Below are 24,244 nucleotides of genomic sequence, written 5' to 3'. Positions count from 1 at the left end.
AGTCTAACCCCCTCTTTAGTGCCATTATTATAGCAGTTTGTATAATGCTCAAATGGTATATTGTTGTTTTTCTTTACTATTCAACAGTAACTTACACACAGCAAACCTTGGAAACAGCAGTTTAACAGTACAGGAATACAGCTTGGTTGGTTTAACCATGTGTGTGTGTTCAGCTAAAAAAGAATCCACAACTCAGTTTTGTCCCGGGGCATCCATGCTAGTTAATCCGTTTCTGGTTGAACCTTTACAAATATTTAATAGGCAAATGTCTATAGTAGTCTTCCTCAAAATTGGGTGCATAATTCTAGGGCAACAGTGTAAATGTCCAGGTAAGTGCATAGAGTTCAATCTGCAACCGCTTAAAGGTACCAATGAGGTAAGAATCAAAAAAGAAACAACAATATCAATCACACACATTTATTTTGCATGTTTCATATAACCTGCGGATATTTGATCAGCCTCAGTGGGAACCATCTCCACTTTTTAAAACTCAAACAAAAAGGTAATGCCTAAACCACACACAAACCTAGAAATAAACAAAGTCAAATAAATTATTACTGGGTAACACTGCTGAAGAACGACACTGACGAGTGTTAGACCGGAGAATGAGATGAAGAAAAGGTGTATACTGCTTTTAAAAAAGGTTCAGTATGTTACAAGGCCACATGCTAGCACGGTAGTGGTAACAATACACAACCCAAACACAGCTTTAAAAACCGTAGTGTTCTCAGGTCAAATGGTTTTGCATGTATAAATGTTACTCTACATATAAAAGTGTTTTCAGTTGAAGTGCAGTCGATTTGTCTATCCCTTGTTTATGTAGCGGGGATCTGTGGGAGGCCGAACTCGTCCACCAAAACACCATCCTGAAAACAAAAGAAGGAAGAACTTAATGGAGTGAATTCAGGGGCAAACACGGCAGCTTTTTAAATGTTGTTATTCTCTCAGCTTGTTCACGTTCAACAAAAAGGATTCAGTCACAGCTGCTTGTGAAAAGCTTGAAAGACCAGCAGTTTCCCACATTTCAGACCCCTAATTACAATTCTTTTTACATCTTACATTGGTGCCTAATTTCTCAACATCTTGCCACTTTGAGTTACTGTATTGCTACTTGAAAATGCTGCTAAAAGGTTCAGAGCAGATTATTTGAGGAAATTTAAGTTTATAAAGTGTACTGATACAATAAGACTAGACTCTGGGCCTTTCTCAAACTGGACCCTCCCGACTGACTCTGTTTGACGTCACACTCACAGCTGAATGGAGCACCCTTCGTTTAGGTGAGGGGATTGAATTAACCGTTGTTTCATGTCATACAAATAATAAAAGCTACGTAAATACCAGTGAGACAGAGTCATACAATAGTACAATACAATAGTTCCTGTTAATATACATTTTTTTTAACTTTTATCATTTGTAGACAAGGAAACGGTTTATTAGATCCTGAATATAACGTTAATTTTAAGATGTTGACATTGGCATATTGTTTCATGTTTATCTTAATTAAAGTAGTTTGTACGGGTAATAACACTTTAATTTATGGTGCGTCTCTCATCTCATGACGATCAAAACACAGCATTGCACCTGGTCAGTAAAGCCCTTTTCCCACTGGTCAAAAAGCCCACTAACACCCGCCTTTTTTGCTTAATGGGAAAGGTTACAATCGGCATTCAGACCCGGGTCAAATGACTCTGCAGTAAACACGGGTAATTATCGATGCTATGCTCCGTCTGTAACTTCTGCGACTCCTTGTCACCTCAGCTACAACCCGTCTCCTTCCAAGCAGCATCTATAAGCAGGTCTTCCCGGGGTCTGAAAAACCCACGACAACGCGCTAATTTCGGGGGGAAAGGGGTATAAGTCATGCATTGGTGCAGACTCGCTGGTGGAGGGTTTATCAACCCACTCCCACTCCACACTCTGAGGTACTGGACAGCACTCAATGTGTCGCAGCCTCCACGCAAGCATGCAAACAGAGTAGAAGTGCATAGAGAGAGGGTGTAGGGAGTGATTTGAGAAAGGCACTCTTTGTCTACCAGCTTAAGGGACATCTGTGCCTTGAACAGACTTGCAAAATGCCACGGGGAAACCAGTAGGAAGAGGATTAGATAGTCGTAAATCTCATTGTTATTTATATTGGAGTTTTCAAACACTGCATAAGCTTGGATATCCTAAGCATGATTATTTATTTAACTTCCATGTGTTTAGAAAGTTTGGTCCTCCAGTTCTTGTCTTGAGTGTAATGACAGTTTCAGTGATCGCTGTGCTCCACAGAGCTCTGAGACAGTTACCTTGTTTGTTTTGCTGTCACTGGGCATCCCCTCGGGGATAGACGGGGCAGCCGAGGCTTCATCCAGGTAGGAGCTGTCGTCATCCAGCAGCAGCTCATCGCCCAGTGCATCCAGCTCTGAAACCACAGTTATTTTTATTGTACCTTAGTTTATGTTTGCAGATGATAAAAAGAAAATCAATTGTCTTAAGCTTTGTTTCAGCCCTTTTTCTTGTGGTTCTTTCTATTGTGAAGAAGCCAAACTATTAACATCCGTATGTACTCATGGAAACCAAAAGGAATATGTTCATGTGAAGTCTTTTCTCTCTAACTGACTGGATCTTGTATTTGTCTTGTGCAATGCGACCCTTAATAACAGAAGTGAAAATGGTCTCTTTCAATGTGGTCACATGAGACATGTCTCAAATCAGGGGAATCATCCTGTGAAGTCTGAGTTTATGGACCAAATAGCTGAAGGCCTTTCCCATTCCAAATGCCAAATAAAATTGTAGAGCCTACTTTGCACAGATTTAGAGGACACAACTGGTGATTCGTTCATCAGAGAGCATTTCAGGTATTTGGTTCAGCTGCTCATCAATTACTGCTGAAGGATCACAGGGTGCTACAGATAAATACATGTTCTAAGAATAGACAGTAAGTGATGCCAGTAGTTCTTTATGTGCTTCTTTAATGTCCAAACTTGTACTTTATTGGTTTCAGATGACTGCCTGAAAACACAGTTAGTTTAGTTCTCTGTGTGGGAAATCTTTAATCGATGAATTTCACTTGATTTCTGTTGTTTTAAACGATGTGACTTATTAAATTTTAAGTTGCTTTAATGTTGAAGGTATCTGCCAAGAAGGTAATGCATAAATAACCAAGACAGATATACCTGCTTCCAGATCATCTTCATCGATCTCTGGAGTGCCGTAGCTGCGGCTCAGGGCCTCTTGTACCTCGTTGGCGTCCTCCATCATGTCTTCCAGCTGATCCTGTAGATCCTGAAAGTCCAAACACACTTTAAATGACCAAAATCTTTTTTTTTAAATTTTATTCTCCCTATTCTGTCATGTGAGGTGCAGCATTGCACTGGCAAATTTGCTCATAATGCCACATTTAAACATGTACGTTGTTTGTTTTTATTTAGTCTCTAGTCTTATTATTTTATTGTTGGATATCTGAATCAGACTTCATGCGATTGAAGCAGAACTAAGGAACTTGACAAAAAACATTAAGTGCTACATAGAAAACTTACATCAATCTGATCCAGTTTGACGTCCTTATAAGCCCTTTTCATTTCCTTTGCACCAATCTTCATGGCGTCCACCTGGGGACAGAAAAAACATTGGTAGAAGGTTTTTCAGTGAGTTAATGGAAAAAAACGACGAAGAATAATCTGTCTCAAGTCTTTTCTCCTACTGTTGTTTTGGTGTCCTTCAATGTCTGGATTGTGTAGTTGGCCTGCTCCATGTTAAAAGACTGTTGAGCCAGCTGCTCTCTTTGACCTTCATACCTGTTCAAACCAAAACATAGCTGGTTTTAGAACCTTTGTATCGTGCCCACGTATATTGTTTAAAGCACAGCTCTTTGGAGAACGAAACCAAATGTGTATTATATATGTTGATATTTGAGTGTTTAAAACATCAGAAAAAAAGCAGCTATTATTCTAATATAAGTATGTTTAACAAGGATACGCTCAATTTAATAGATCATGATAGTGTTCTATGTGTGATTTTTGAACTGAATTGAATTAAACGCATTTTTACACAGTCTTGTCTCGGTCTTGGACAAGGCGGATTTTTAATCAAGAACGGTCGAGACCACCACTGTTTTATTTGTTAACACCATCACTGTGATTAGCAGGAAAATGTCCCTCTCTAAATGCAACCGATATCTTAAATTCATTTATAGTTAAGTTTTATTTTTTCCCATTAATAGCCGCAGCCTTCCCGACACCCTTAACACATGTAGGAGCGGATGGAGACGACAGGAGGAGTGGCTGCGCGTATGTGTCGGACCAGAGATGTCCGCAAAGTCGTCAGTCATTATGTTTGGTTTCCAAAACCATAAGGACATGTTTTTGAGGTGGTGGTTCAGGTTTGGCAGGTGATGTCATCATTTTTAGAACTGTTCCCAATTTTATGAATGAAACACCTGCTGAACACCTCCTTACAATATAAAAGTGGAAATGCTCAGACTTTGTTAGTTGCTGACACATTTATTTAAAGGCAAACTTAAATTTAAAAAAAAGAGAATACCCTTGTATTCTGTGAAGATTTTTCATTTATATATATGGTCTTGGTCTTGACTCGGTTATGGTCCCTTAATGTCTTGGTCTTGTCTTGGTCTCGGACATGACTTGGTCTCGGTAAGTGTGGTCTTGACTACAACGCAATTAGCTATACCATTAACATATGAGGCATTTCTGTATAGATATAAAGAACTGTATCTGGATATTTCTAGATGTATAGACACAGATATACCTGTCATTGGCTACATTTGGTTATTATTATCAGCCATGCCAATATGCATGTCAGAATCTAGTTTTCATATCTCTCTGTAGGACTCACATTCTCTTCTGCTTCAGGACTCTCATCGCCTTCTGTTTCACCATGTTCTGCAATTAAAAACAATTAAAATAGTTTCCAAAACCATCTTATAACCTACATGATTCCTAAGGTAGACGTTTTATGTATTACCTTCGAGGGCCCGTCTCTCATCTTTTTCATCTGATCCTTGTACTTGACAAGTTCAGCATCTAGTCTGGCAACCTTCTTATCTATGGACTCTGCCCTCGCATCCACCTGAGTGAGAAGGAGATCTATTATTAGAGGAGCAATGGTTTCCAGCGCCCTAGCACTTATGAAAGTGCAATAATGCCCTGCCCGTGTGTGCTGTTTGTGTGATAAAGGGAAACAGGAGGGGACATAGCTGGAGGGCTTTAAACCTAATGGGCGGCTGTGTTTAACAAATACATCGTTTTAACGCAGCCTAAGTCAGGGGGAACGGAAATAAGAGGTACTATTTATACTATTAGTAGTGGAAAGTGCTTAATAACTTTAACATGATAGCTAACTAGCACGATTTGCTGGTTTTACTGCCCTTTTGTGGCCATGCTAGCTCAGTAGAGATACCGTTAGGTCCCATAATAAAGACACAAACAACAATACATCCGCCTGACACTACTCACATTGCCGATACAGTCCGATAGATTCGGAGGAGGCGCTTTCGGCTTTCCACGTCCGAATATTCTGTTCATTTTCTAAGCGTTTTATGGGCTCGAAGCTGTTAGCTTTCCTTAGAAAATACTAGAAACATTAAAAGCAAAATGATTTCTTCATGTAGACACCCGGAAGCAACGGCTCAGACGCAGAAGGCTCCCATTGGCTGGCGTAAACAGTTGTGACCAATCAGGACGGTGATACACGGCTGCCCCCGCGTGGCGAGCAGAAGGATTGTAGCTGTAATGAAAAGCTTTTGTCCCATCAGACACTCTTTGTTAGACGTCCACACTGCTGATATAGTGCCATTAAATGGGGCTTGTAGTCAAAATTTTGATTTACCTGGCCCTCTATGTGCAGATAAATGTTGAATGACCTAAAAGTATGATAAAAAAGGTGCCGTGAACCTCATTGGTGGAAGGAGTATGCAGGGCCTTTACTTAAGAAGTAGTAATAGCCTACTATAATGTAATAATACTAAAATACAAATGCAACTCCTGTATAGAAAATTGTACTCAAAGTACAGAGCTGTTGACAACAGCAAAATAGACTCTAAATCTGAAAGGAGAGCTTCTCATTGTGCCTTTGGATGATCCCTGTGACTTATTACATTATACATGGCATAATTACATTGTTAAAACTGATGCATCAGTGTTAAAGGGGCATTTTACAGAGCTGGTTTTAATTACTTTAATGCTTTTTGTTAATTAGTCGATTGGTTCTTAACCTATAGATCAGCCCCCTCTAATGAGTCACAACATAAATCTAAAGGGTTGTAATATAATTACTAGGAAAAGAAAGGAAACAAAGTTCTGCTACAAAAATTTTGTTCATTCCTGCTTTTTACTAGTTTTTTTAATCAAATACATTTTACAACACCGACAATTTTTGTATAAAAAATATCTGAAATAGTGGAACATTTCTATTATAGTTTCCTATAACCCATCCTTTTTACAATGAAGCCTATTAGAGCCTCATTAGACTTAAGAGCCTATTACCGAACCTGTAATGTGCAATGGCTTTCTAGAGCACTTACCCTGAGAGAAAGAGACAGAGGGACGAAGAAATTGAAGTAATCTTGAACATTGTTGTTGACGCAAGGACTGATTGATTTAATTTGCCTGTCAAACTTCTGGGAATCCCTGCGCACCATTCAGCCTGTCAGCTGCAGCACATCTTTGACACATGTCAACTGTGGGAGAAGCCTCTGTCCTTTGAAAAAAAAATGCTCTAAATTGCAAAAACAATATTCAATTCTCCATTGGTTCCTTTCTCAACTGAGAGTGGTTTTGTGGGAAGCCTGTGAGGGATCATGTCTTTATCACTGCAACTCCTATTCAAAAAGTCCTCGAAACCTACATACAAACACACTAAAAGTCCTCCAAAATAATGTGTTGGTTTTTTTTTTTAAATGAAACCTGCTATAACAATATTTTTTGGTCACTTCTGGCCACCTGATGATCTTTAATCGAGTATTTCCCCTCTTTTAGTTTGATTTTAGTCTCTACTATAACTCCTGAGGGACGTATCTGACTCTTTGTCCGCTAATTTCTCCATTTTGATCACAAGCTAGCCGCTAACTGTGCCTGTCTGCCTGTTGATCACATGCGTTTTGGAGCTGTCTCCATGATTGGTTGGTTTGTTAGAAGGTGTGCACAGAATATAACCCATTCTGCTGAATCTCTGCAGGCATTGTTGGAATCATGCTGTCTCAGTTGTCAAGGTGAAATTAGAATAAAGGGCACCAGCAGGTAAAAAGCTGTGGTGCATTTATGCTGAAACAGTTCTAAAATCAAAATCATTATTTCGTATTGTGACTTAGGATTGATTTAGGACACGCTTGTAATAAAAACAAGTTTCCTGCAGGTGTTACACGTGTGTTTGGAGAAGGCACTACTCTACTACTCGAATAATACCTGTGTGAATGTCGATAAGAGTAATCATAGGATATTAAGCTGCATTCAGAGCTTCTTAACGATGCAATCTTTGTCCCAACCTTCAAAATACAACCTGTTCACCTGATCAATAAAACTGGTATACCCAGACCAATGGAGGCCTGGCAGCAGCAGCAGCAGCAACACATCCTTTGCTCCTCATGCATAGTATGCATTGCAAATTCCTCTGCAAGGCCACCAACACAAAACGTCTCTCAATTAGTGCAACAAGCCTTGGACCTCTGCTTTCAGTCCGTGCGCTCACCATGGAAACACTAACTTTGTGTCTGAAAAGAATTAATACACTAGGAAAAAATGAGTCATTGGGGGGGCGGGTTTATAATCTCAGTGGTAGTTTTGTGACATCTCTCTTCATTGAAGCCGCCTGACATCATGAAGGATGAAACCTTTCACATCACATTTTACAGCTTTATTGTGACTTAGTTGCGCATGTGTGAAGCATGTTTTGACATTCAAAGCTCAAAAATACAGCAAAAGTTTCAACAGATGCAATGAATCGATAATGAAGCAGCACATTATACAGATATGGAGTTCAGAGCCGGGCTGAATGGGCCGATAGTTCGCTTATGAACACAATCAAGTCAGTCACTTAAACAACAACGTTAGAGGAATAAGAAACATAGAATGTAACAGTGGGATCTCCTCACTTAGACTTGCTTAAATATAATGCTACAATTGAAGCAGTAAGCTATGACCAGGTACACTTTCAGACTCTTAAAGGGAACTTAAAGTCAGTTATCTTTTAGAGCAAACAGAAGGTCAGAGGCCAGAGATAAGGCACACAAAACAAGGCACAAAAACACATTTTATGCTGTGACTACAGTCCCATTATCAGATTTAGATGAAGGAAGAGGAAATGACGTAAATGGTTTGCTCTACATTTAAAAAAAGCCTTTGATTTGATGAATTCTGGTTGATTCGTTGACCCTTAAATGTTACAATAAATCAGGAAACCAAGACAATAATAAATCACATTCATTAGGGAAATTTCCATGTGATTAAATTAAAAAATGCATAGATATAAAGCAGGGAAAAAGACATTTTATGCAGCGATTTACACTAAGAACTAACATCAAAAGCCCTGTAGTGTAGATACGGCATGTTATTTTCATGTCACATGTTGCCTCTGAGCCCTCTGCCCTTTTTTATCACATGTACCAGGTGAGAACATGACAGCATGACAGCCCAATGCACATCTCAACGTCTACCCACTCAAAAAAAGGCTTCACAGCTGGAAATGTTTAAAGGTGTGGAGCGGTGTCAGATGTAATAATAGCCGACGAGGTTTCGACAAAGTCGGCCTTCTTGTCGCGGAGAAAGCACTCCGATTGTTGAGTTGGATTTCAGAGGATGATCCCTGAGAGGTCGTTAAGTATTCTACATGGGTTTACTGCCAAAGTGAGAAAGATATAGACCCTTCATAAAATGTACAATACAGCAAAGCACCAAACTACTATTCACATGAAACACGATCAGTTTAAAACAATGCTCAAAATGCAATCCAAAACAATCAGGACGATTATGATACATTCTGTGCACAGTTGATCCACAAATGCTTGAGGGAGTTATATGAAGGAGAATTTACAGGTCAGGTAAACAAAATGTGATGAAGCTACATAATAAAGAACTTTTGTTTCATCTTGTCTGGACATTTTTCTTCATCTCCAACAAAAATAAAACATGTTGGAGTTATAATTCTGCTTTTTAATACACAAAAGAGATTTATACATAATCAAATATCATACATTGTGTTATGGCATCTTGCAAAGGCATCTTCGCACTTAGACAATCACTGTCTCGCAGGCTTTAATTCTTCTTTTTAAAGGGTAAATCTGGTGTTATTCTACTTTTTTACATGTGAACAAATGTAACAGGAAACATCCCTGATGATGTGTGCACTTTAGGATTTTACTTGAAGTAATATTCAGACAGCTGGGCTCTTTAGATTCATGCAATTATTACCAAAAGAAGAGTAGATCTGTTTTTTTGTTGGGGATTATTTTCAGTGGCGAATGGATACATATTTAAAGGTCTTACCATTACTTACAGCAGCAGGGTGTTGTATGTTGGATCCATCTGAAATACAGCACCCAGGTTCATCCATAATGGTGGATAATGTTATCCTGTGTAACACTGCAGCTCATTGATGATTCTAAAAGCTTTCTGACATCAGTGAAGGGATAATCTAATCAGGTGTAGCTACATAGGAAATGCCTTAAGTAGGAAAAAGCCTCTGATGTTTTGGTCTTTTTAATGGGATTTCTTATCAAAAGGAAATGTAGAATATCATCAGATCATCCTTTAAGTGAACATGTGTTGGATTCTCTGATGTCGGATTAATAAATACCAGCTATCTGTCTCTGTAGCCCCTCCCTCAGATGGCCGTGGTGATTTGAGTCAGTCCCAGATCGTTGGAGTCCTCCCAGCCCTGATACGGCATGGAGGACATGTCCACGGCTAGTCATACGGGCCTGGCCTGCCTCATGTCTCCCCGGCCCTCTGTGGGACACGAGTGGTCCCTCAGGGTGCTCCTCACCCGGCTCACCCCCTGACAGTCCCTGTGTCCTTGGACACCGGGGCAGCAGAAGTCCCTGAAGCACCTCTTGAAGTTCTCGTCCAGGAAGGCATAGAGGATGGGGTTGAGGCTGCTGTTGGTGTAGCCCAGCGCCACGCAGAAGAAGTAGGCGGCCATGACGGCGGTGGTCTCGGGCACGTTGGCAGACAGGGCCTTGACTAAGATGAAGATGTGGATGGGCGTCCAGCACACCACGAAGACGGCGACGACCACCAGAACCAGGCGTGTGATTCGGCGCAGGTTGCGGTCCTTTTCGCGAGAACCGGACAGCAGGCGAACGCTCTTCAGCCGCAGGACCATCAGCGTGTAGCAGACGGTGATGATGATGACGGGTGCTACAAAGCCGAAGATGAAGACGCAGATCTTCATCAGGGTGTCCCAGTAGATGTAGGGTTCAGGGAACTGTAGTGCACACTCTGTAGTCCCTGTTAAGAGTTAGCAGAAGATTTGACACAGTCATATTTAATCCAGGAACAACCAGCAGGACTTTTCAGTCTTTGAGGCTGATGAGAATGTCATTAGTTTTACAGGTTCGTGGTCATAAACCACATTAAAATTTTGAGCTTATTCATGAAAGGTTAATATAATTTCATTTCAGGTCCGCATAATTAGCATTTAAGCAAAATATAAAAATCCAATCTTTTAGCCTACCTAATAACCTTATAATGCACTGTAATGTCGCTGTTTTTAGGTGTTGATTAATGTACAGCATTTGTCATCAATATAACTTCTTCCATTGAGATATATTGTAACATTATAATGTGTTATATATATTATAATGTCTTTCATGCATCAGCCTCCTCTTATCGGTTCCAATCATAGAAATAGATGGACGACATAACAGCTCCCTTAAAGTGAAGCAAAGTCATCTCTATCGCCCCCTGCTGACTGGCTGCAGTATAGGTCATAAAGCCCGCCTCCTCCATGTTAACAGATGGGACATGAGTCAAACTATAAAATCAAAATATACATTTTTCTCAAACAACGTTTCTGTGATTATAGTTAGTTCTTATCATGCTGATTTATGTACAAGTGTTAATTTTTATAACAAGTTAATTTTTAATTAGTTATTTGTAAAAAGGATGATTTACAGCTCTGTTGACAAATACGGCTCCTCCAGCTGATCTGTTCCGGATTAGCAGAGTGGAGGAGGAACGGCGAGAGGAGACGTAACTTAAACAATCACTACAGTCGTTGAAGTTTCCATATCTGTGAAGGCCTGCTTCAGACCAACACAAAGAAGATGTGCAGGATCCTTGCTGTTTTCTTCAGTAAGTTAAGTGTGTGTTTTGGTTAGCGGAAGTGGCTACTGCGGCTCCACCCGCCGATCTCTACTGCGCAGACTCTGGCTCCAAATTGAACCAGCAGATGGAGACGCGTCGTCCATCTATATGTACAGTCATTGGGTTATACAGTATTACATTGTATATTAATGCATCAGCCTCCTCTAATTGGTTCCAACAGGTGGAATAGTTGCTGACATATTGTGTTATAAGCCACTAATTTAATGTTGCTTATAAATGCACAGTAGGGGGACTTAAAGTACTGTTGTGTCAAAGCGCTAAGGGATTGAAAAATATACTAAAATTCCTCCTGTGGGGGACATGAATGTCGCATGGTAATCCTCATGTTGGTAAGAAATCTAGCACACAACCAAGCAACGTCAGGGAACCATGAATGTTGCTAGATTAAAAAAAATGCATCCAATAATTGTTGAGATGAGATTCTGATTCATCTGCCCATCTAATATTCCTGGGTAAAGTGCACTTTCCCCACTGAATGGACAGTCTGATAGCTCATTGTGAACACATACAATCCACCAGACTGTCCCTGAGAAAAAAAAAGATGATTCTCTAATTACGTCTGCCATGGCTTCATCCTGTCAAGTAGCTGTTATGTAGTTTGAAGGATGCTTTTCTGCAGCCAAATGAGATAATTCAAGGCAAATATGTCTGAATGCAAATGAGGTCAAAGTTTGAAATTGCAGAGGAAGAGTCCTTTTGTGGCCGATAGAAAGTCTCTTGTCACTATGGTAGACACAGACATTGAATAAATCAGAGAAAGACTCCTACTTCTGAATTGGAGACATTTCTGCAAATAAAAGTGTGAACTTCTAAAGGTGAGGGTACCGTTATTGGTCTTGGTGCTGCCCAGTATCATGGCAGGAACCCCGGCAGCAGACGACAGCACCCAGATGATCACGTTGATCATCTTGGCCTTGACGGGCGTGCGGAAATCCAGGGCCTTGATGGGGTGGCACACTGCCACGTAGCGGTCCACGCTCATCATGGTCAGCGTGAAGATGCTGGTGAACATGTTGTAGTAATCGATGGAGATGAAAACCTTGCACGCCACCTCGCCAAACGGCCAGGAGCTGAGCAGGTAGTCGGTGCTCTGGAAGGGCATGGTGGTGGTGACCAGCGCGTCGGCCACGGCCAGGTTGAAGATGTAGATGTTGGTGGCTGTTTTCATTTTGGTGTATCTGAGAACACATGGAGAGGATGATTGTCATCACTCAACTTTTTTGTTGGTTAAGTCTTTAAGAAGAGGAGGAAGGTTAATTAAATCACTTTTTTCAGATATGGATTGTTTACCAAGGTACTCAGCTGTTTTATTGAATAAACAGATTAACTTAACAAAATACTTTAAATACACAAAGGGAGGCATATAACTCCTTTTTTTCCTACTTCCATGATGTCTTTCCTGTTTCAAAGCTTTAAAATGTAGTCTATCCATGTAGTTCTTGCATGCAACACTTAAAAAATAAGACTTTGATGATGATTCTTTCAACAGAATCTTAATTGAACGGATTCATTTTGAGAGAAAACATTAATACAACCACTGCAAACCTTGTTATGATCTATAAAAACCTGTCATCACAAAAATAGAGTCCGTTTACAGCTTTTAGCACGTGCACATGCCCCGGAAGCACCATATATGGGCAAAAACAACAACAAATTTAATTTAGATCTTTTTTTTTTGATCATAACGAATTGTTCCTGTTTATGGCCCTGCATGGACCCGTACTTAAGTGACCCTAAACTCATTACAGCAGCTGAACAAACACCTGCGAGGACAAATTACACTGCCATTAACTTCAGCTGTTCCAAAATAAAAACACTGCCTGTTTCTCCATGAGCCTTATGAATGCCCAACATTTCACACCTTATAGTAGAATATGACGTATTTAGAATTTGGAAACTCACCTAATGATGACATACATCACCAAACAGTTGCCCGCCAAGCCCACCACAAACACCACCGAGTACACCGCCACGATGATGGGGATGAGGGGCGACATGGGCTCCGGTTCTGCGTCCCAGGTGCCGTTCGGTGTGTAGTTGAAGACGTCTGATGCTCCGGGTTGCCAGGTGAAGTTTGGTGTGCACTCCTCCGGCTGACCTGAGGGACACCTGTCCTCTTTGTAGATGTGCACCACGGAGCTGTCCATGGTGCTGAACCGCTGGCTGCACCGGCCGACCTGCTGCTGCTGGTGCTGGTGCTGCTGGACGAAGACTCACCGCTTACACTTACACTGATATATCGACAGAGACAGCTGATTTCGCACGCCTGCTACAGAAACAAAGCAGAATATTTCTCCTTGAGCACAGATTATGGCTGAAGTGAAAATTAGAGCGCAACAGCCCGCGCTCAAGGACATCACCACCCCAGCGTAACACCAACCTCACCTGTTTTTCTGCCTCCAAAAAGTTAATTCAAATACAGCAACGCAGATAATGAGTTTCTCTCAGGACGTTCAACCACACACTGAAATCCGGACGCTGGGAATCTGGCAGAAACAGGAGGTTTCGAGCAGAGAATTGACTGCCTGTGCCACCGCTGCGTCCCCGGAGGTGCGCACTGCAAGCCCGCACTGCTCATTCAGTGACATCAGAGGCTGAGCCAACAGATGTGACAGGATCCAGCCGGCATAACGGGTCTGACCCTGTGCCTCTCAGTCCGATGAGAATATACTTACAGCATATCATTTCGATTTTTTAAAATGGTCTTTTGGGAAAATACAGCAATGCACTCAAAACATCTGGCTGCAAATTCAGTGAAATCAACCCTATTCTTTTTTACATTTTGATGAGTGCAGGAAACGACTGCAGGGAAATAAAGTTAGTATGCGATATAATCTGCAAATATCTTTCTGAAAATGTTCAAATTCCCATCATTGCGGCCATGAGATGTTCCCTAGCAACTCCTGTGAGAACTGCCCCTGCAATGCAAACATACAGTCCTCTCAGATGTTGAAGAGGCATGAAGTAAGAAGGACACTTAACAGCAACCTTCACATGATTGCATCTGAACATGCCAGCAGCACCGGATAACAAGCAATGTGTAAAAAAATAAAATAAAAAGAAGATGGGCTGAAATAAAGACTGTAATTTAGAGGCTTTTTTCAGGCCTTGGGGTGAAAAAAGCTGCTTATTACCTCACTGGCAAGTTATAATTTTAGACAGAATTTCACGAGAGGAGACATTTTTATGACGTTCTTTCCTCTCTGTGGGATCATAATTTACACCAGTCTCCATTTTACCAATTCACTACGTCCTGCTGCTGTGTAATAGTCCCTCAAATCAAGCAGCACTGAGAGCTCAAATGAAAAGAAAACTAGCTTTATATAATAAAAAAATCATCCCTTTCTGACAGAAATGACAGGATATTCCTCCCTAACCCTTCCCCTCTTTTCACCACCCCCCAGCAGATTTGAGCCGGCACGTAATTAAGCGGCCGCTGTTTCCTTCCCCTCCTTCGGTGCACTAACTCTGGTTGCTTAGAGACCCGTCATGGCCAGGTGTTGCTTGAGTGACAAAGCCTTTTTGTAGGTGTGTTGCTATTGTTAAGGGCAGCTTGACTTCATGTGTGATGGCTGTGTTTGTGACAAATATTTGATACAGCTCCACAGAGAGAGCTGAACTGGAAGAAATGAAAGGACACGTGTTTTCTGCAGATGAGGAAAAAAAGAGGGTTGATAGTGTTTACTCTTAACCCCAATAAAACAACCTGCTTGTGCAGATGCAATAAAAAATGCTGCTCTCTTCCTCTTGCACTTGAGGCAGGTCGTTTTATGCGAGTTCCAGAGGAGGACAGGCAACGTTTGTCGTGTAACCTTCACTTGATGAGGTCGAGTACAAAGTCCTTTTTTGCATTTTCCTGCCCTTTGCATAATGACCCGAGGTGCGGCCTATTCAGTGAAATGCTTCAATTAACGGTTTCATGATGAGGAGAGGGATCACCACATTAGAGCCTCTCAGTTCATATCTGGAGGATGGACGTCTTTCCATGTGACAAAACTTTCCCCAAATGATTTGAGAGCACGCCGGGGTTTATCAAGAGTGCTTCACCGGCTGATTACCGTCTCATTTTGTGTTTCGTCTCTCCGCCTCGATTAGAAAACGGTGACGACCCTCCGCATGCATTGTTAGATCCCTGCGGAATCCACTGAACAGCCATCCCCGTATTGCATCACCAAGAGAAACAGCTGCCTGATTTCCCAGCAGTCTTTTGACATAAAAGAAGCACACCACAGAAGTGAAAAGACATGAACCAATCTGCAATGCACAACTAATTTGATCCCGGTGCTATATAATTGATTAAGTGTCAAAATATCGGCCTCCCCTCCTCTAGACCTTTTAACATATGGAGGAAATACTGCCCACTGAGCATAAGTGTGCATAATCTAAATGTTATTACAGCTTAAAGGTCACCCAAAGAGATGATATCAAACGTACGTGAAGCTGAAATCAAAACAGTAAAGTTTGTGGGTCGCAAAACCAAAACACCTCAATCAACACCTTTCACGTTCTTTCACAAAGTCATTTATTCTATTGTTAATGTAAGAAGTACAACAGGTGCAGCTTTAAAGTGACAGATTTTCAGATCTTCATTAGCATAGTTTGCTCTGTGTCAGGAAAGGTGTACTGTATGTGTGCAGGTATAGCACTGATTTTTATGGCTGCAAGCAAGGTTTAAAAAAAAATAAGACTTAAATCCAAATATTTGGAGTTTGCTGCACTGCAGACTTAAAGGGTACATTTATAAGTAATAATCCTGAAGATTTTCATTTAAATAAACGTCTGTTAAGTCACTATCTATCCCCGAATGAGGTAACACAATGGTGATTGAGCCTATGGCCCACTGATGAAAGCATGTGCATTTGCAGTATCACAAGCGGCGCCCAGTTACTGACGCGTTTTCCATCAGCCACCAGTGGTTGGTCTACCAGAGAGGGTAGGCGGAGCTAAGCGGCTGCTTTTCCGGTCTCTGCAAGTGTTGCGAGTAAACAGTAATCTACTATGGCTGAACAAACAGAGAAAAGATGGATGACGACAGATACAACTTAAAAAATAAGTGAAAATCCAAAGAAAAAGAAACAAATTGGACGCTCAGATGAAGGCAAACAGTCTAAAAAGGAAAGCGACCATCAGTGAGGAAAATCAAGAGTTACAACCGGAGCCATCCGTGGACGTCACACATGCGACACTGTCTGGATATCCGAGATGTGTTCGCCTGCAATTAGCGTTTATCTCCAATCATCAATGTGTTTCACTCCACCTGTCAGTGGTCATAATGTTATGGCTGAACGGTGTAGGTCTAGTTGGGTTTAGACTGTCTTTGCCGACATCTCATGTCCCATCTCAATGTTCATTTTATCCCCTCATTGCTCACAGCCTCACAGCCTCGATCACCTCACAGAGTGTCCGTGATCATGGGGTGACTGCAGGGGTAAGGAGGGTGGAGGCTAGCGCGTGGGTTTGAAAGCATTCTCTGAATTTATGAAGGTTTTCAGGCTAACATGGGGAGTTGCTTTACTCCTGAAAGGTAAGACTTATCCAAGACTGTGTTTAAAATACAGGGTTTATTCTTCATATTGGATCTTTATCTGATATATAAACATTAATCATCATTCTTAGAGGTATTTGTTTCATCCACACCATCCTGCTCCGCTCCTGCTCCGATGAGGTGTCTTCAGTTCTTTAACTGCACATTACATCCATCGAGATCCATACGCAATCAGCTCATGATAATGTGTCATTACTGCGAGATTGGTATTCATCACCGCGCTTTGTTTGAAGTCTCCCTGGAAGGCGCAAAAAGAACGAAAGAGGGGTGAGATGGGTTTCGTTCCTAGCTGCCCAGTGAGTAACGTACCTCTAAAGGATCTTTGAAGAAAAATAAGGCTTGCTTGAAGCTTTGAGACGATTCATTTGTTGAAATTTTCCAATGGGGTTTTGAATGGTTTTGCATTGCACATTTGCATGCATTTAAAAGTCCATAATTAGGAGATAGATGGAGATACAGATACAGTGCAAATTGCATGTTTTTGACGCACTAAATTGAATAGTGTGTCCTTGTTAAGCTGTCATTGCATCTTGAGACCGATTCCCAATTAGCTTCTTTTAAAAATGTCACTAAAACTGTTTTTTTTTTACAGCTGATTCCCCCATTAAATGATCAAAGAATGTCCAGGTTTTAATTACAGGTACAAAAAAAGGAAGAAGAGCAGAAGTGTTGATTTTCTAAGGTCAAGCACCCAGGTGATTACAATATTTTCCCACCCTACGAGGGCTTTCTGAGAGTCAATCAAGAAAGCAATTTCCGGCATCGTCTGGTCTCTGTCAGACTCCAATTCCTGCACAAAAATAGCCTTATCTATGCCACCATAAACGCTGGCATGTGATCGCTGCATGAAAGTAACAAGCACCTCCGTAACAACATAATTACAGCGCACATGTTTGCTGTTCACACGTGTGATGGCGTGTTTGTAGGCAGATGAGGTTGAGATGCTCAAAGATCATCACCTTTACACACACGTAAACACATCAAGAGCGTCTGCGCTGGAGAGGAATGTCTATGAGACTTATTAAGACAAGAATTTCATGGTTTGTAAGTTATGATGATGGTTTCAGGGCTGAAATCTATATTACTACTTTATAATATTTTGTATCTGAACGTCATCTTTTTGATTGATGGACCCTTTTTGGAATTGTTTCAAATGAAATCAATGCAACAGGTTTAAGAGGAAGCTGTACATGTGTACATACAAGGTGTCAGATAATTCATGCTGTCTCTAAACTAGGCTTTTATTTAGATAGTCATCATCGCCTCTTTGTGTCTGTGATTGACTGGAGATCAGTCCACGGTGTACCCCGCCTCTCGCACAAAGACAGCTGACATAGGCTCCAGCACCCCTGCGACCCTGAGCAGGATAAGTGGTGTAGATAATGGATGGATGTTAGCAAATAATTGCCCATTGAAACATCCAGCAAACATAAAGCAACATTTTCACACATTTTGGGTCATGTTTCTGGCCAACAGGTGAATTAAAGTCCTATAAGCACTTTCCTTTTTGCTCAGTTTTGGTTTCCACCAACTCTGAGGGAAATATGTTGGAATGTCGCTAACTGTGTCTGTCAGCTGCTTGTTGTGGAAAAACTAGTGTGTAGTTGCTGCAGGAAATGAGGTTGATTTGAGTGGGCACAACCAAAGCAGTGAGGTTGGTGGGTCGCAAAACCAAAACAAAGAGCTCAAAGACACTAAACCTCATAGTTCAACTTCAAAATTGTAAGCCCTATTTGCCATTAAACATGGGTCATGTGACCCATCGTTCAGGCTAAAATATTGACTGGTATTACTTCTTGAACACATACATGTATGTATACAGTAGCTTTAAATGTCCCTGTTCTCACTGTGTACATAATGTTCTGGAGCTTTGGATCATTAGTGCAGCTTTAATGTGAAAATATGAGAAAACTTCAGACAGAATCGGAACAAGACTTCATGATGCAAACTTTATTTTAGTTTTCATGATTGCAAAACTACTTCTTACAGGAATAACTACTATATTATTGACAGACAGGTACTGATGAGGGAATGATAATGGTAATTGTTTGGGTAAATAATGATGCATAGAGCGTGCACTCGCTCAGAAGACATTGAGTAAATAATGACTGTTTAACTTCCCTGATGCTATACAACCCAAAAGCGACAAGAGCGCATCAAAACATCACTATGAAATTATCAAGAAATACCTCAGGAAAAACTTATACTTAAAACCTGGTAGGTTTGAGTGGTAGTGTTTAAAGGTGGAGATATACTTGTTTTAACTACGCGTACGCATGATGACTGCCGCCTCAAAAATGACTGCTACGTGTACGCGAGATGCAGTATGCACATGACCGGTAGGGGCAGCGTAGCGGCAGAGGGGAAGAAAAAGTCAGAAAGTTTTGAAGAAGAGCTGATAGATCAAGTCCGTGATTATCCACATCTGTACGATTACTTATTACCGCTACAAACATGCCTGTCAAAATAGCCGGAGACAGATAAAATAATTTCAGAAGTTGACGAGGAAACCTGCAAAACTAAATGGAAACAAGCCCGGCACTGTTACGTCCGTGCACGGAGGAAAATGTTGGAGAAACAGAGCGGGGGCGGTGCCGACGGTGAGTTCTGTCCACCGAACACACAAAAGCTGTCACTTATTCTGCCATGATCTCAGAATTAACATCATAGTAACGTCCGAGTGTCTCTATTTCTGTTGTTTACATCCCGCACATACCGTTATTGTATACGGCCTGAGCTCTCTGGTCTGCCCTCTAGAGGTATCCTCCAGTAACACGGCAGTGCATAGATAAGTATTTGAACAATTATGTTCAGGTTGCTGCCGGTTGTGTACGCGAACGAAAGGCCGAACAGCAAGTATGTCTCCAGCTTAAGCCGGCAGGTCACACTCTTGTGTGACAAAAACTTGCGTCTCAAAACATCCTGAAAGTCCAACCTAGTGTGACTGCACACGGCCCAGCAGGAAAATTCCACAGTCTACACAGCAGCAGGAGATAACACCCATGGCATTGTGTTACTCTCAGGAGCATTCTCATCCCAAGAGAGAGCTGAAACCACTCTGGTATTTGTGATTCTCCTGAGATGCAGCCTGGAATGGAGCTTCACGCCACCTGGCTGTTGGTAGTCTTGTCGTGATTGCCACCATGGGAACAGGCGACCTCTGACCCGTGGTTGCAAGAGCAAAGGGATTTGATCGATGAAAAAAGGATGCAATGTGTTTTCTTTCTGTGATCTCATATAATAGTCCACCAGGCAGGGCTGATGAAGATGTTAAACACACAGTGCAGTCAGAGTCAGCTTGCAGAATTTACCTAAATATTCATGAAAACTTTGGACATAAGATTCTCACAGAACGGGGAGCAGGCATTGCCTCGGGGGAGTTTCATCTCTAAACCTCAGAGACTGAGTATGCACACAAACAGCCACTCTCACCCTCTGCCTTGACCCTGAATAACAAATGTGGGTAGCATAATAAAAAAAAAGGCAGCGGGGGAAGAAAAACCATCTGTTTCAGGGTCCATAGTTCACTCAGTTGCTGCAGGTAAGCATGCACAGGGCCCACAGAGTGCCAGCCACTGTAAATAGTGCTCAGAGAGCAGAGCCAGGCGGCTGCAGCCAGCGGCGCTGAACCTCTACATCAATATTGACTCTGTGTGCATCCCAGCTCTCCAGACCTTTTAAACGTCAGAGCACGAGGGATGAGCGCAGCGCGGTTTGAAAGACTGATTTGAATGCTTGCTAAGAAGTTTGAAGGACAGTTACATGATCAAGAGACTATAGGTGTAAATGCTGAATGGTCCTTCTTTATCTACCGAGGCTGAGAACTGATACTCAGAAGAAGGTCGACGATCTGTTAGAAGCAAGCTTGTGTTTTCTGACTGACATTGAAAGTTGTCTTGTTGTGTTTGGACATTCGCAGTCTAAAGGAGTATGTTAGGATGATTTCTGCAGAGGATTCAGAGTTGGAAAACTTTTTTTCTCCTTGTGTTTCTCTTCAGCACTGAAGGCATCTGGAAGCAGAGGGACTCGGGGGTGTGCTGCTGCAGCGCGGCCTTCTGGATGTTTGAGCAGCTGTGAGTGCAGCAGACAGAAGCTGTTGCTATGCTGCTATATAAATACTAAAGTGTTTAAATTAAAAAAGTTGTATTTAGTGCAGACTTGTTGGAAATGGAAACTTTTTAAATTTGAATACTGATATTAAAGTAATAAAGAACGGGCTGAGAAATAATTCAGTGAACTAATTTCTCATCAATCTCTAATGGAGCTGCTTTTGCATTAAACTACTTTTATCTGTACAGATGTGAACTACATTTAGATGATGAAGGTGGCAATGCTGCTTGGGTCGCGGTGACCACTAAGGGTCACGTGGTAGGTTAATTATAAGTATTGGGATGAGGGCACAAGGGGAGGGGTGTCTTCACTGAGCCCCTATCATTAGGGCACACGTATCTTGTGTTTAATTCAAATTGATGATAAATATAAATGTGTTGTTTTGCATGTGTGAAGTTCTTTTGCATGTGTGAAGTTCTGTGCATCATAGTGCATCATACACTTAACATTAATTTGCCAATCTCCAATCAAGAGCTCATCAGTCATGCACGTTCAGACTCGACGCCTGTGTCTCAGTGTCTTGCCCAAGGACACTTTGACTGTAGCAGCCAGGGATCGAACCCCCAACCTTCCGATTGAGAGACGACCCACTCTACCACTGAGCCACAGACGCCCCAGCCACATGTACTACTGCTGTGTCAGTAGTAGAGGAACATAAATGGACTGTACTTATAGAGCGGTTCTCTTGTCTTGGGACTACTTATAGCGCTTTTACACTACATGTCACACACACACACTGATGGCAGAGGCTGCTACGTAAAGTGCCCATCAGTCATCACATTCACACACTGTTTGCTATGCCACTGGGAGCAATTTGGGGTTCAGTGCCTTACCAAAGGACACTTTGACATGTAGACTGTAGCAGTCAAGGATCAAACCCCGAACCTTCGGATTGAAAGACGACCGACTCCACCACTGAGCCACAGACGCCCGTAATATAAAAGTTCTCTTCCTTCTCTTAAAATATTATTCAGAGATAATTTGACCGTTAGGTAATTTATGTCAGGCTAACAAAAGAGGAGTTATTTTGAGGAACAAAGAATGAGAATAATTACACTCATTGTTTCCTTTCAAACCTCTTGACGTTGACAGAACTGAATTGTTCACCAAGGATTCATTAAAGAGAACAATAAAAAAAAAAAACACTTGGAAGCTGTATCTTAGATACATAAAAAACCCAGTCTCTCACCGACACATCCTATTATATAAGTCAGCAGTTTCCCTCCGCCCGTTTACATCTGACCGTTAGCACCACTGTGTGCTGACGGAGCTGAACCACTGAAGGAAGAGCTGAACAGCATGTGGACAGTCAAGGTGAGATGAAAAGAGGTCAAACACCACAAATTCAATTTATATTCTGATGAGAACACACGGCAAAAACACAACAGCATTTGAAATATGACTTGCTGTATAAAATATTCCAAATCTTTGAGGAGCAACTCATCCAAAACAAATGGGTTATTGTAATTTTAAGGGGAGATAGCAGATAGAAGCTATTAATATTGTGTCATGGTTTCTTCACTTTTGGCGCAAAGCCACTTTTGAAAATTGGTTCACTAAGTCATCTTCAATAGCAAAGTGGAAGCTTCTGCAGACAACAATCAAAGCTTTATATTGTCCTGATAAAAAGCACCCTGCGTCTTCTCAGCATGTGTTTATTCTTCGACTGACAGTTTGTATTTTATCACAACTTTTTATTTTATTCGGCTGCGTTATCTGCTTTTTTGCAATCACTGAAAGAGTGAACAAAGATTGCATCAATGATTGGTTGGCAAAAGGCTGGAGAGACTTTTGTTTTGAAAGGCTGAATGACACAGTTTGTAAAAGCTGCAGGTGTTGAGAGGACTGCTGTTTTCATGACTGACCTAGGCTGTGTCATGCGTGCTCCAGGTACTGACAACGATACAACAATGTTTTCAAATGAAAACACAAAAGAGAAAAATAGAGAGCTTGTAGAGAGAGGTGTGTGAGAAAGAAGACGGGGAAGACGGATCAGGCTGTATGCTCTACCTCCCCCTACTCCTTCATTTTCATGAGGGAAGAGAGGAAGTAAGATAGGGGATTAGGGCTAGGGTTGGGGGGTAACCCTAACCATAAGCCGATACTACCTGTCCTACCACATGGCTCCTAACGGCCCTCACAACTCAAACATGTAGTTAGATGAGCAGTGAGAGGCAGCACATCAACAGGGTTATCAAGTGGGCGCCTCCCTTCACCGGTCAAGTTCGGCCCATGACACCTCGGGGAGGCTCCACAGTTAGCTCTGGCGTCCCAGAACCACCCCCCTCCAAATATGTAAAAACTGCAACTATTCCAGAGGCAAACGTTGCATATGAAAAAAGAACGGCATAGGAGAAGGGATTAACTAAAAACAATGAATTGATATTAAAGAAAGAATGCCATATAGGATGTATAACAAGGCAGAACAATACTTCCTCCTGTGGATCATCACGTACAGTTGCCACATTATTAAACACGCTTCTACCTTATATGTTTTAGGCAATCCAACGCAACTGTTCTTTATTATAGAGTTGTTAATTTAATGGTATGTTTTAGCACAGAGGGCACAGTTAGTGACGGTGTTGGTGCTCAGATCACAGCTTGAATCAAAGGTGACTGGTCGTTGCCGGAAGAAGGCCCATAACACTGATTAACACTCTGCCTTTGTGATCAGACGGGTTACATCTTTTGTTTTCTGCTTTTGTTTTTTTTTACGTTTTCCATTCGTTGTTATAACCTCTCTCTATTTTTTTGTTACTTTGTAATGGTGTGTTTTCTTCACCAGGTCTCCCTCTGAAAAAAGAGATTTCATCTTCAGTGACTTCAAGGTTAGATGAAAAAAATAAATAAAATAACATCTTTCTTTTTTAAGAAAAGTTTTTATTTATTTTGTAATAGAAGTCGCTGGGTTTCGTCTTTATAGTCCAGATTTTTATCTTATTTTGAACTTTCGTTTTCCCCCCTGATGTTTTATCATCCCTTCTTTTATTTGGTTCTTCTATATCTGCTGTTCTTTTATGGGCTGTATGGGCCTTTATCTGTGAAGCACCTTGTAACCCCGTTGGGAAAGAGCTATAAAATAAATTTTATTTTTTCAGCACTTTTTCAGAGTTGTTCCCAACACATCCCGAGTGCCTCAGGTCACACCAGTCAACACAAGTTTTAACAATGACTTCATTTACAAAAATGCAAATGAGTTTCTGCATTTAAACATCACCCATAAAAAGATTAACTTTATTATGGTTAATTTTAAAGATTGCATTGCATT

General features: G+C 41.3%; 2 protein-coding genes across 2 annotated transcripts; both read right to left on the bottom strand.

The window, feature by feature from the left end:
* Positions 1-403: 403 nt before the first annotated feature.
* chmp5a (charged multivesicular body protein 5a) lies at positions 404-5,613 on the bottom strand. The gene is made up of 8 exons (XM_069684808.1): positions 5,457-5,613; positions 4,966-5,070; positions 4,837-4,883; positions 3,686-3,779; positions 3,522-3,593; positions 3,159-3,267; positions 2,289-2,404; positions 404-866 (listed from the first exon to the last, which is right to left on the bottom strand). Exons 1-8 carry the CDS (start codon positions 5,523-5,525, stop codon positions 816-818), a joined length of 663 nt encoding a protein of 220 aa, XP_069540909.1. The 5' UTR covers positions 5,526-5,613; the 3' UTR covers positions 404-815.
* A 4,290-nt stretch (positions 5,614-9,903) lies between these two features.
* oprk1 (opioid receptor, kappa 1) lies at positions 9,904-13,468 on the bottom strand. The gene is made up of 3 exons (XM_069684414.1): positions 13,224-13,468; positions 12,147-12,499; positions 9,904-10,442 (listed from the first exon to the last, which is right to left on the bottom strand). Exons 1-3 carry the CDS (start codon positions 13,466-13,468, stop codon positions 9,904-9,906), a joined length of 1,137 nt encoding a protein of 378 aa, XP_069540515.1.
* Between the last annotated feature and the right edge of the window lie 10,776 nt (positions 13,469-24,244).

The sequence above is a fragment of the Semicossyphus pulcher genome, unplaced genomic scaffold (genome assembly GCF_022749685.1).
Source record: "Semicossyphus pulcher isolate SPU_LCO1_2020_fin unplaced genomic scaffold, fSemPul1.0.p SCAF_7, whole genome shotgun sequence".
Classification (NCBI taxonomy): Eukaryota; Metazoa; Chordata; class Actinopteri; order Labriformes; family Labridae; genus Semicossyphus; species Semicossyphus pulcher.
This window is presented reverse-complemented; position numbering and strand designations above follow the sequence as displayed.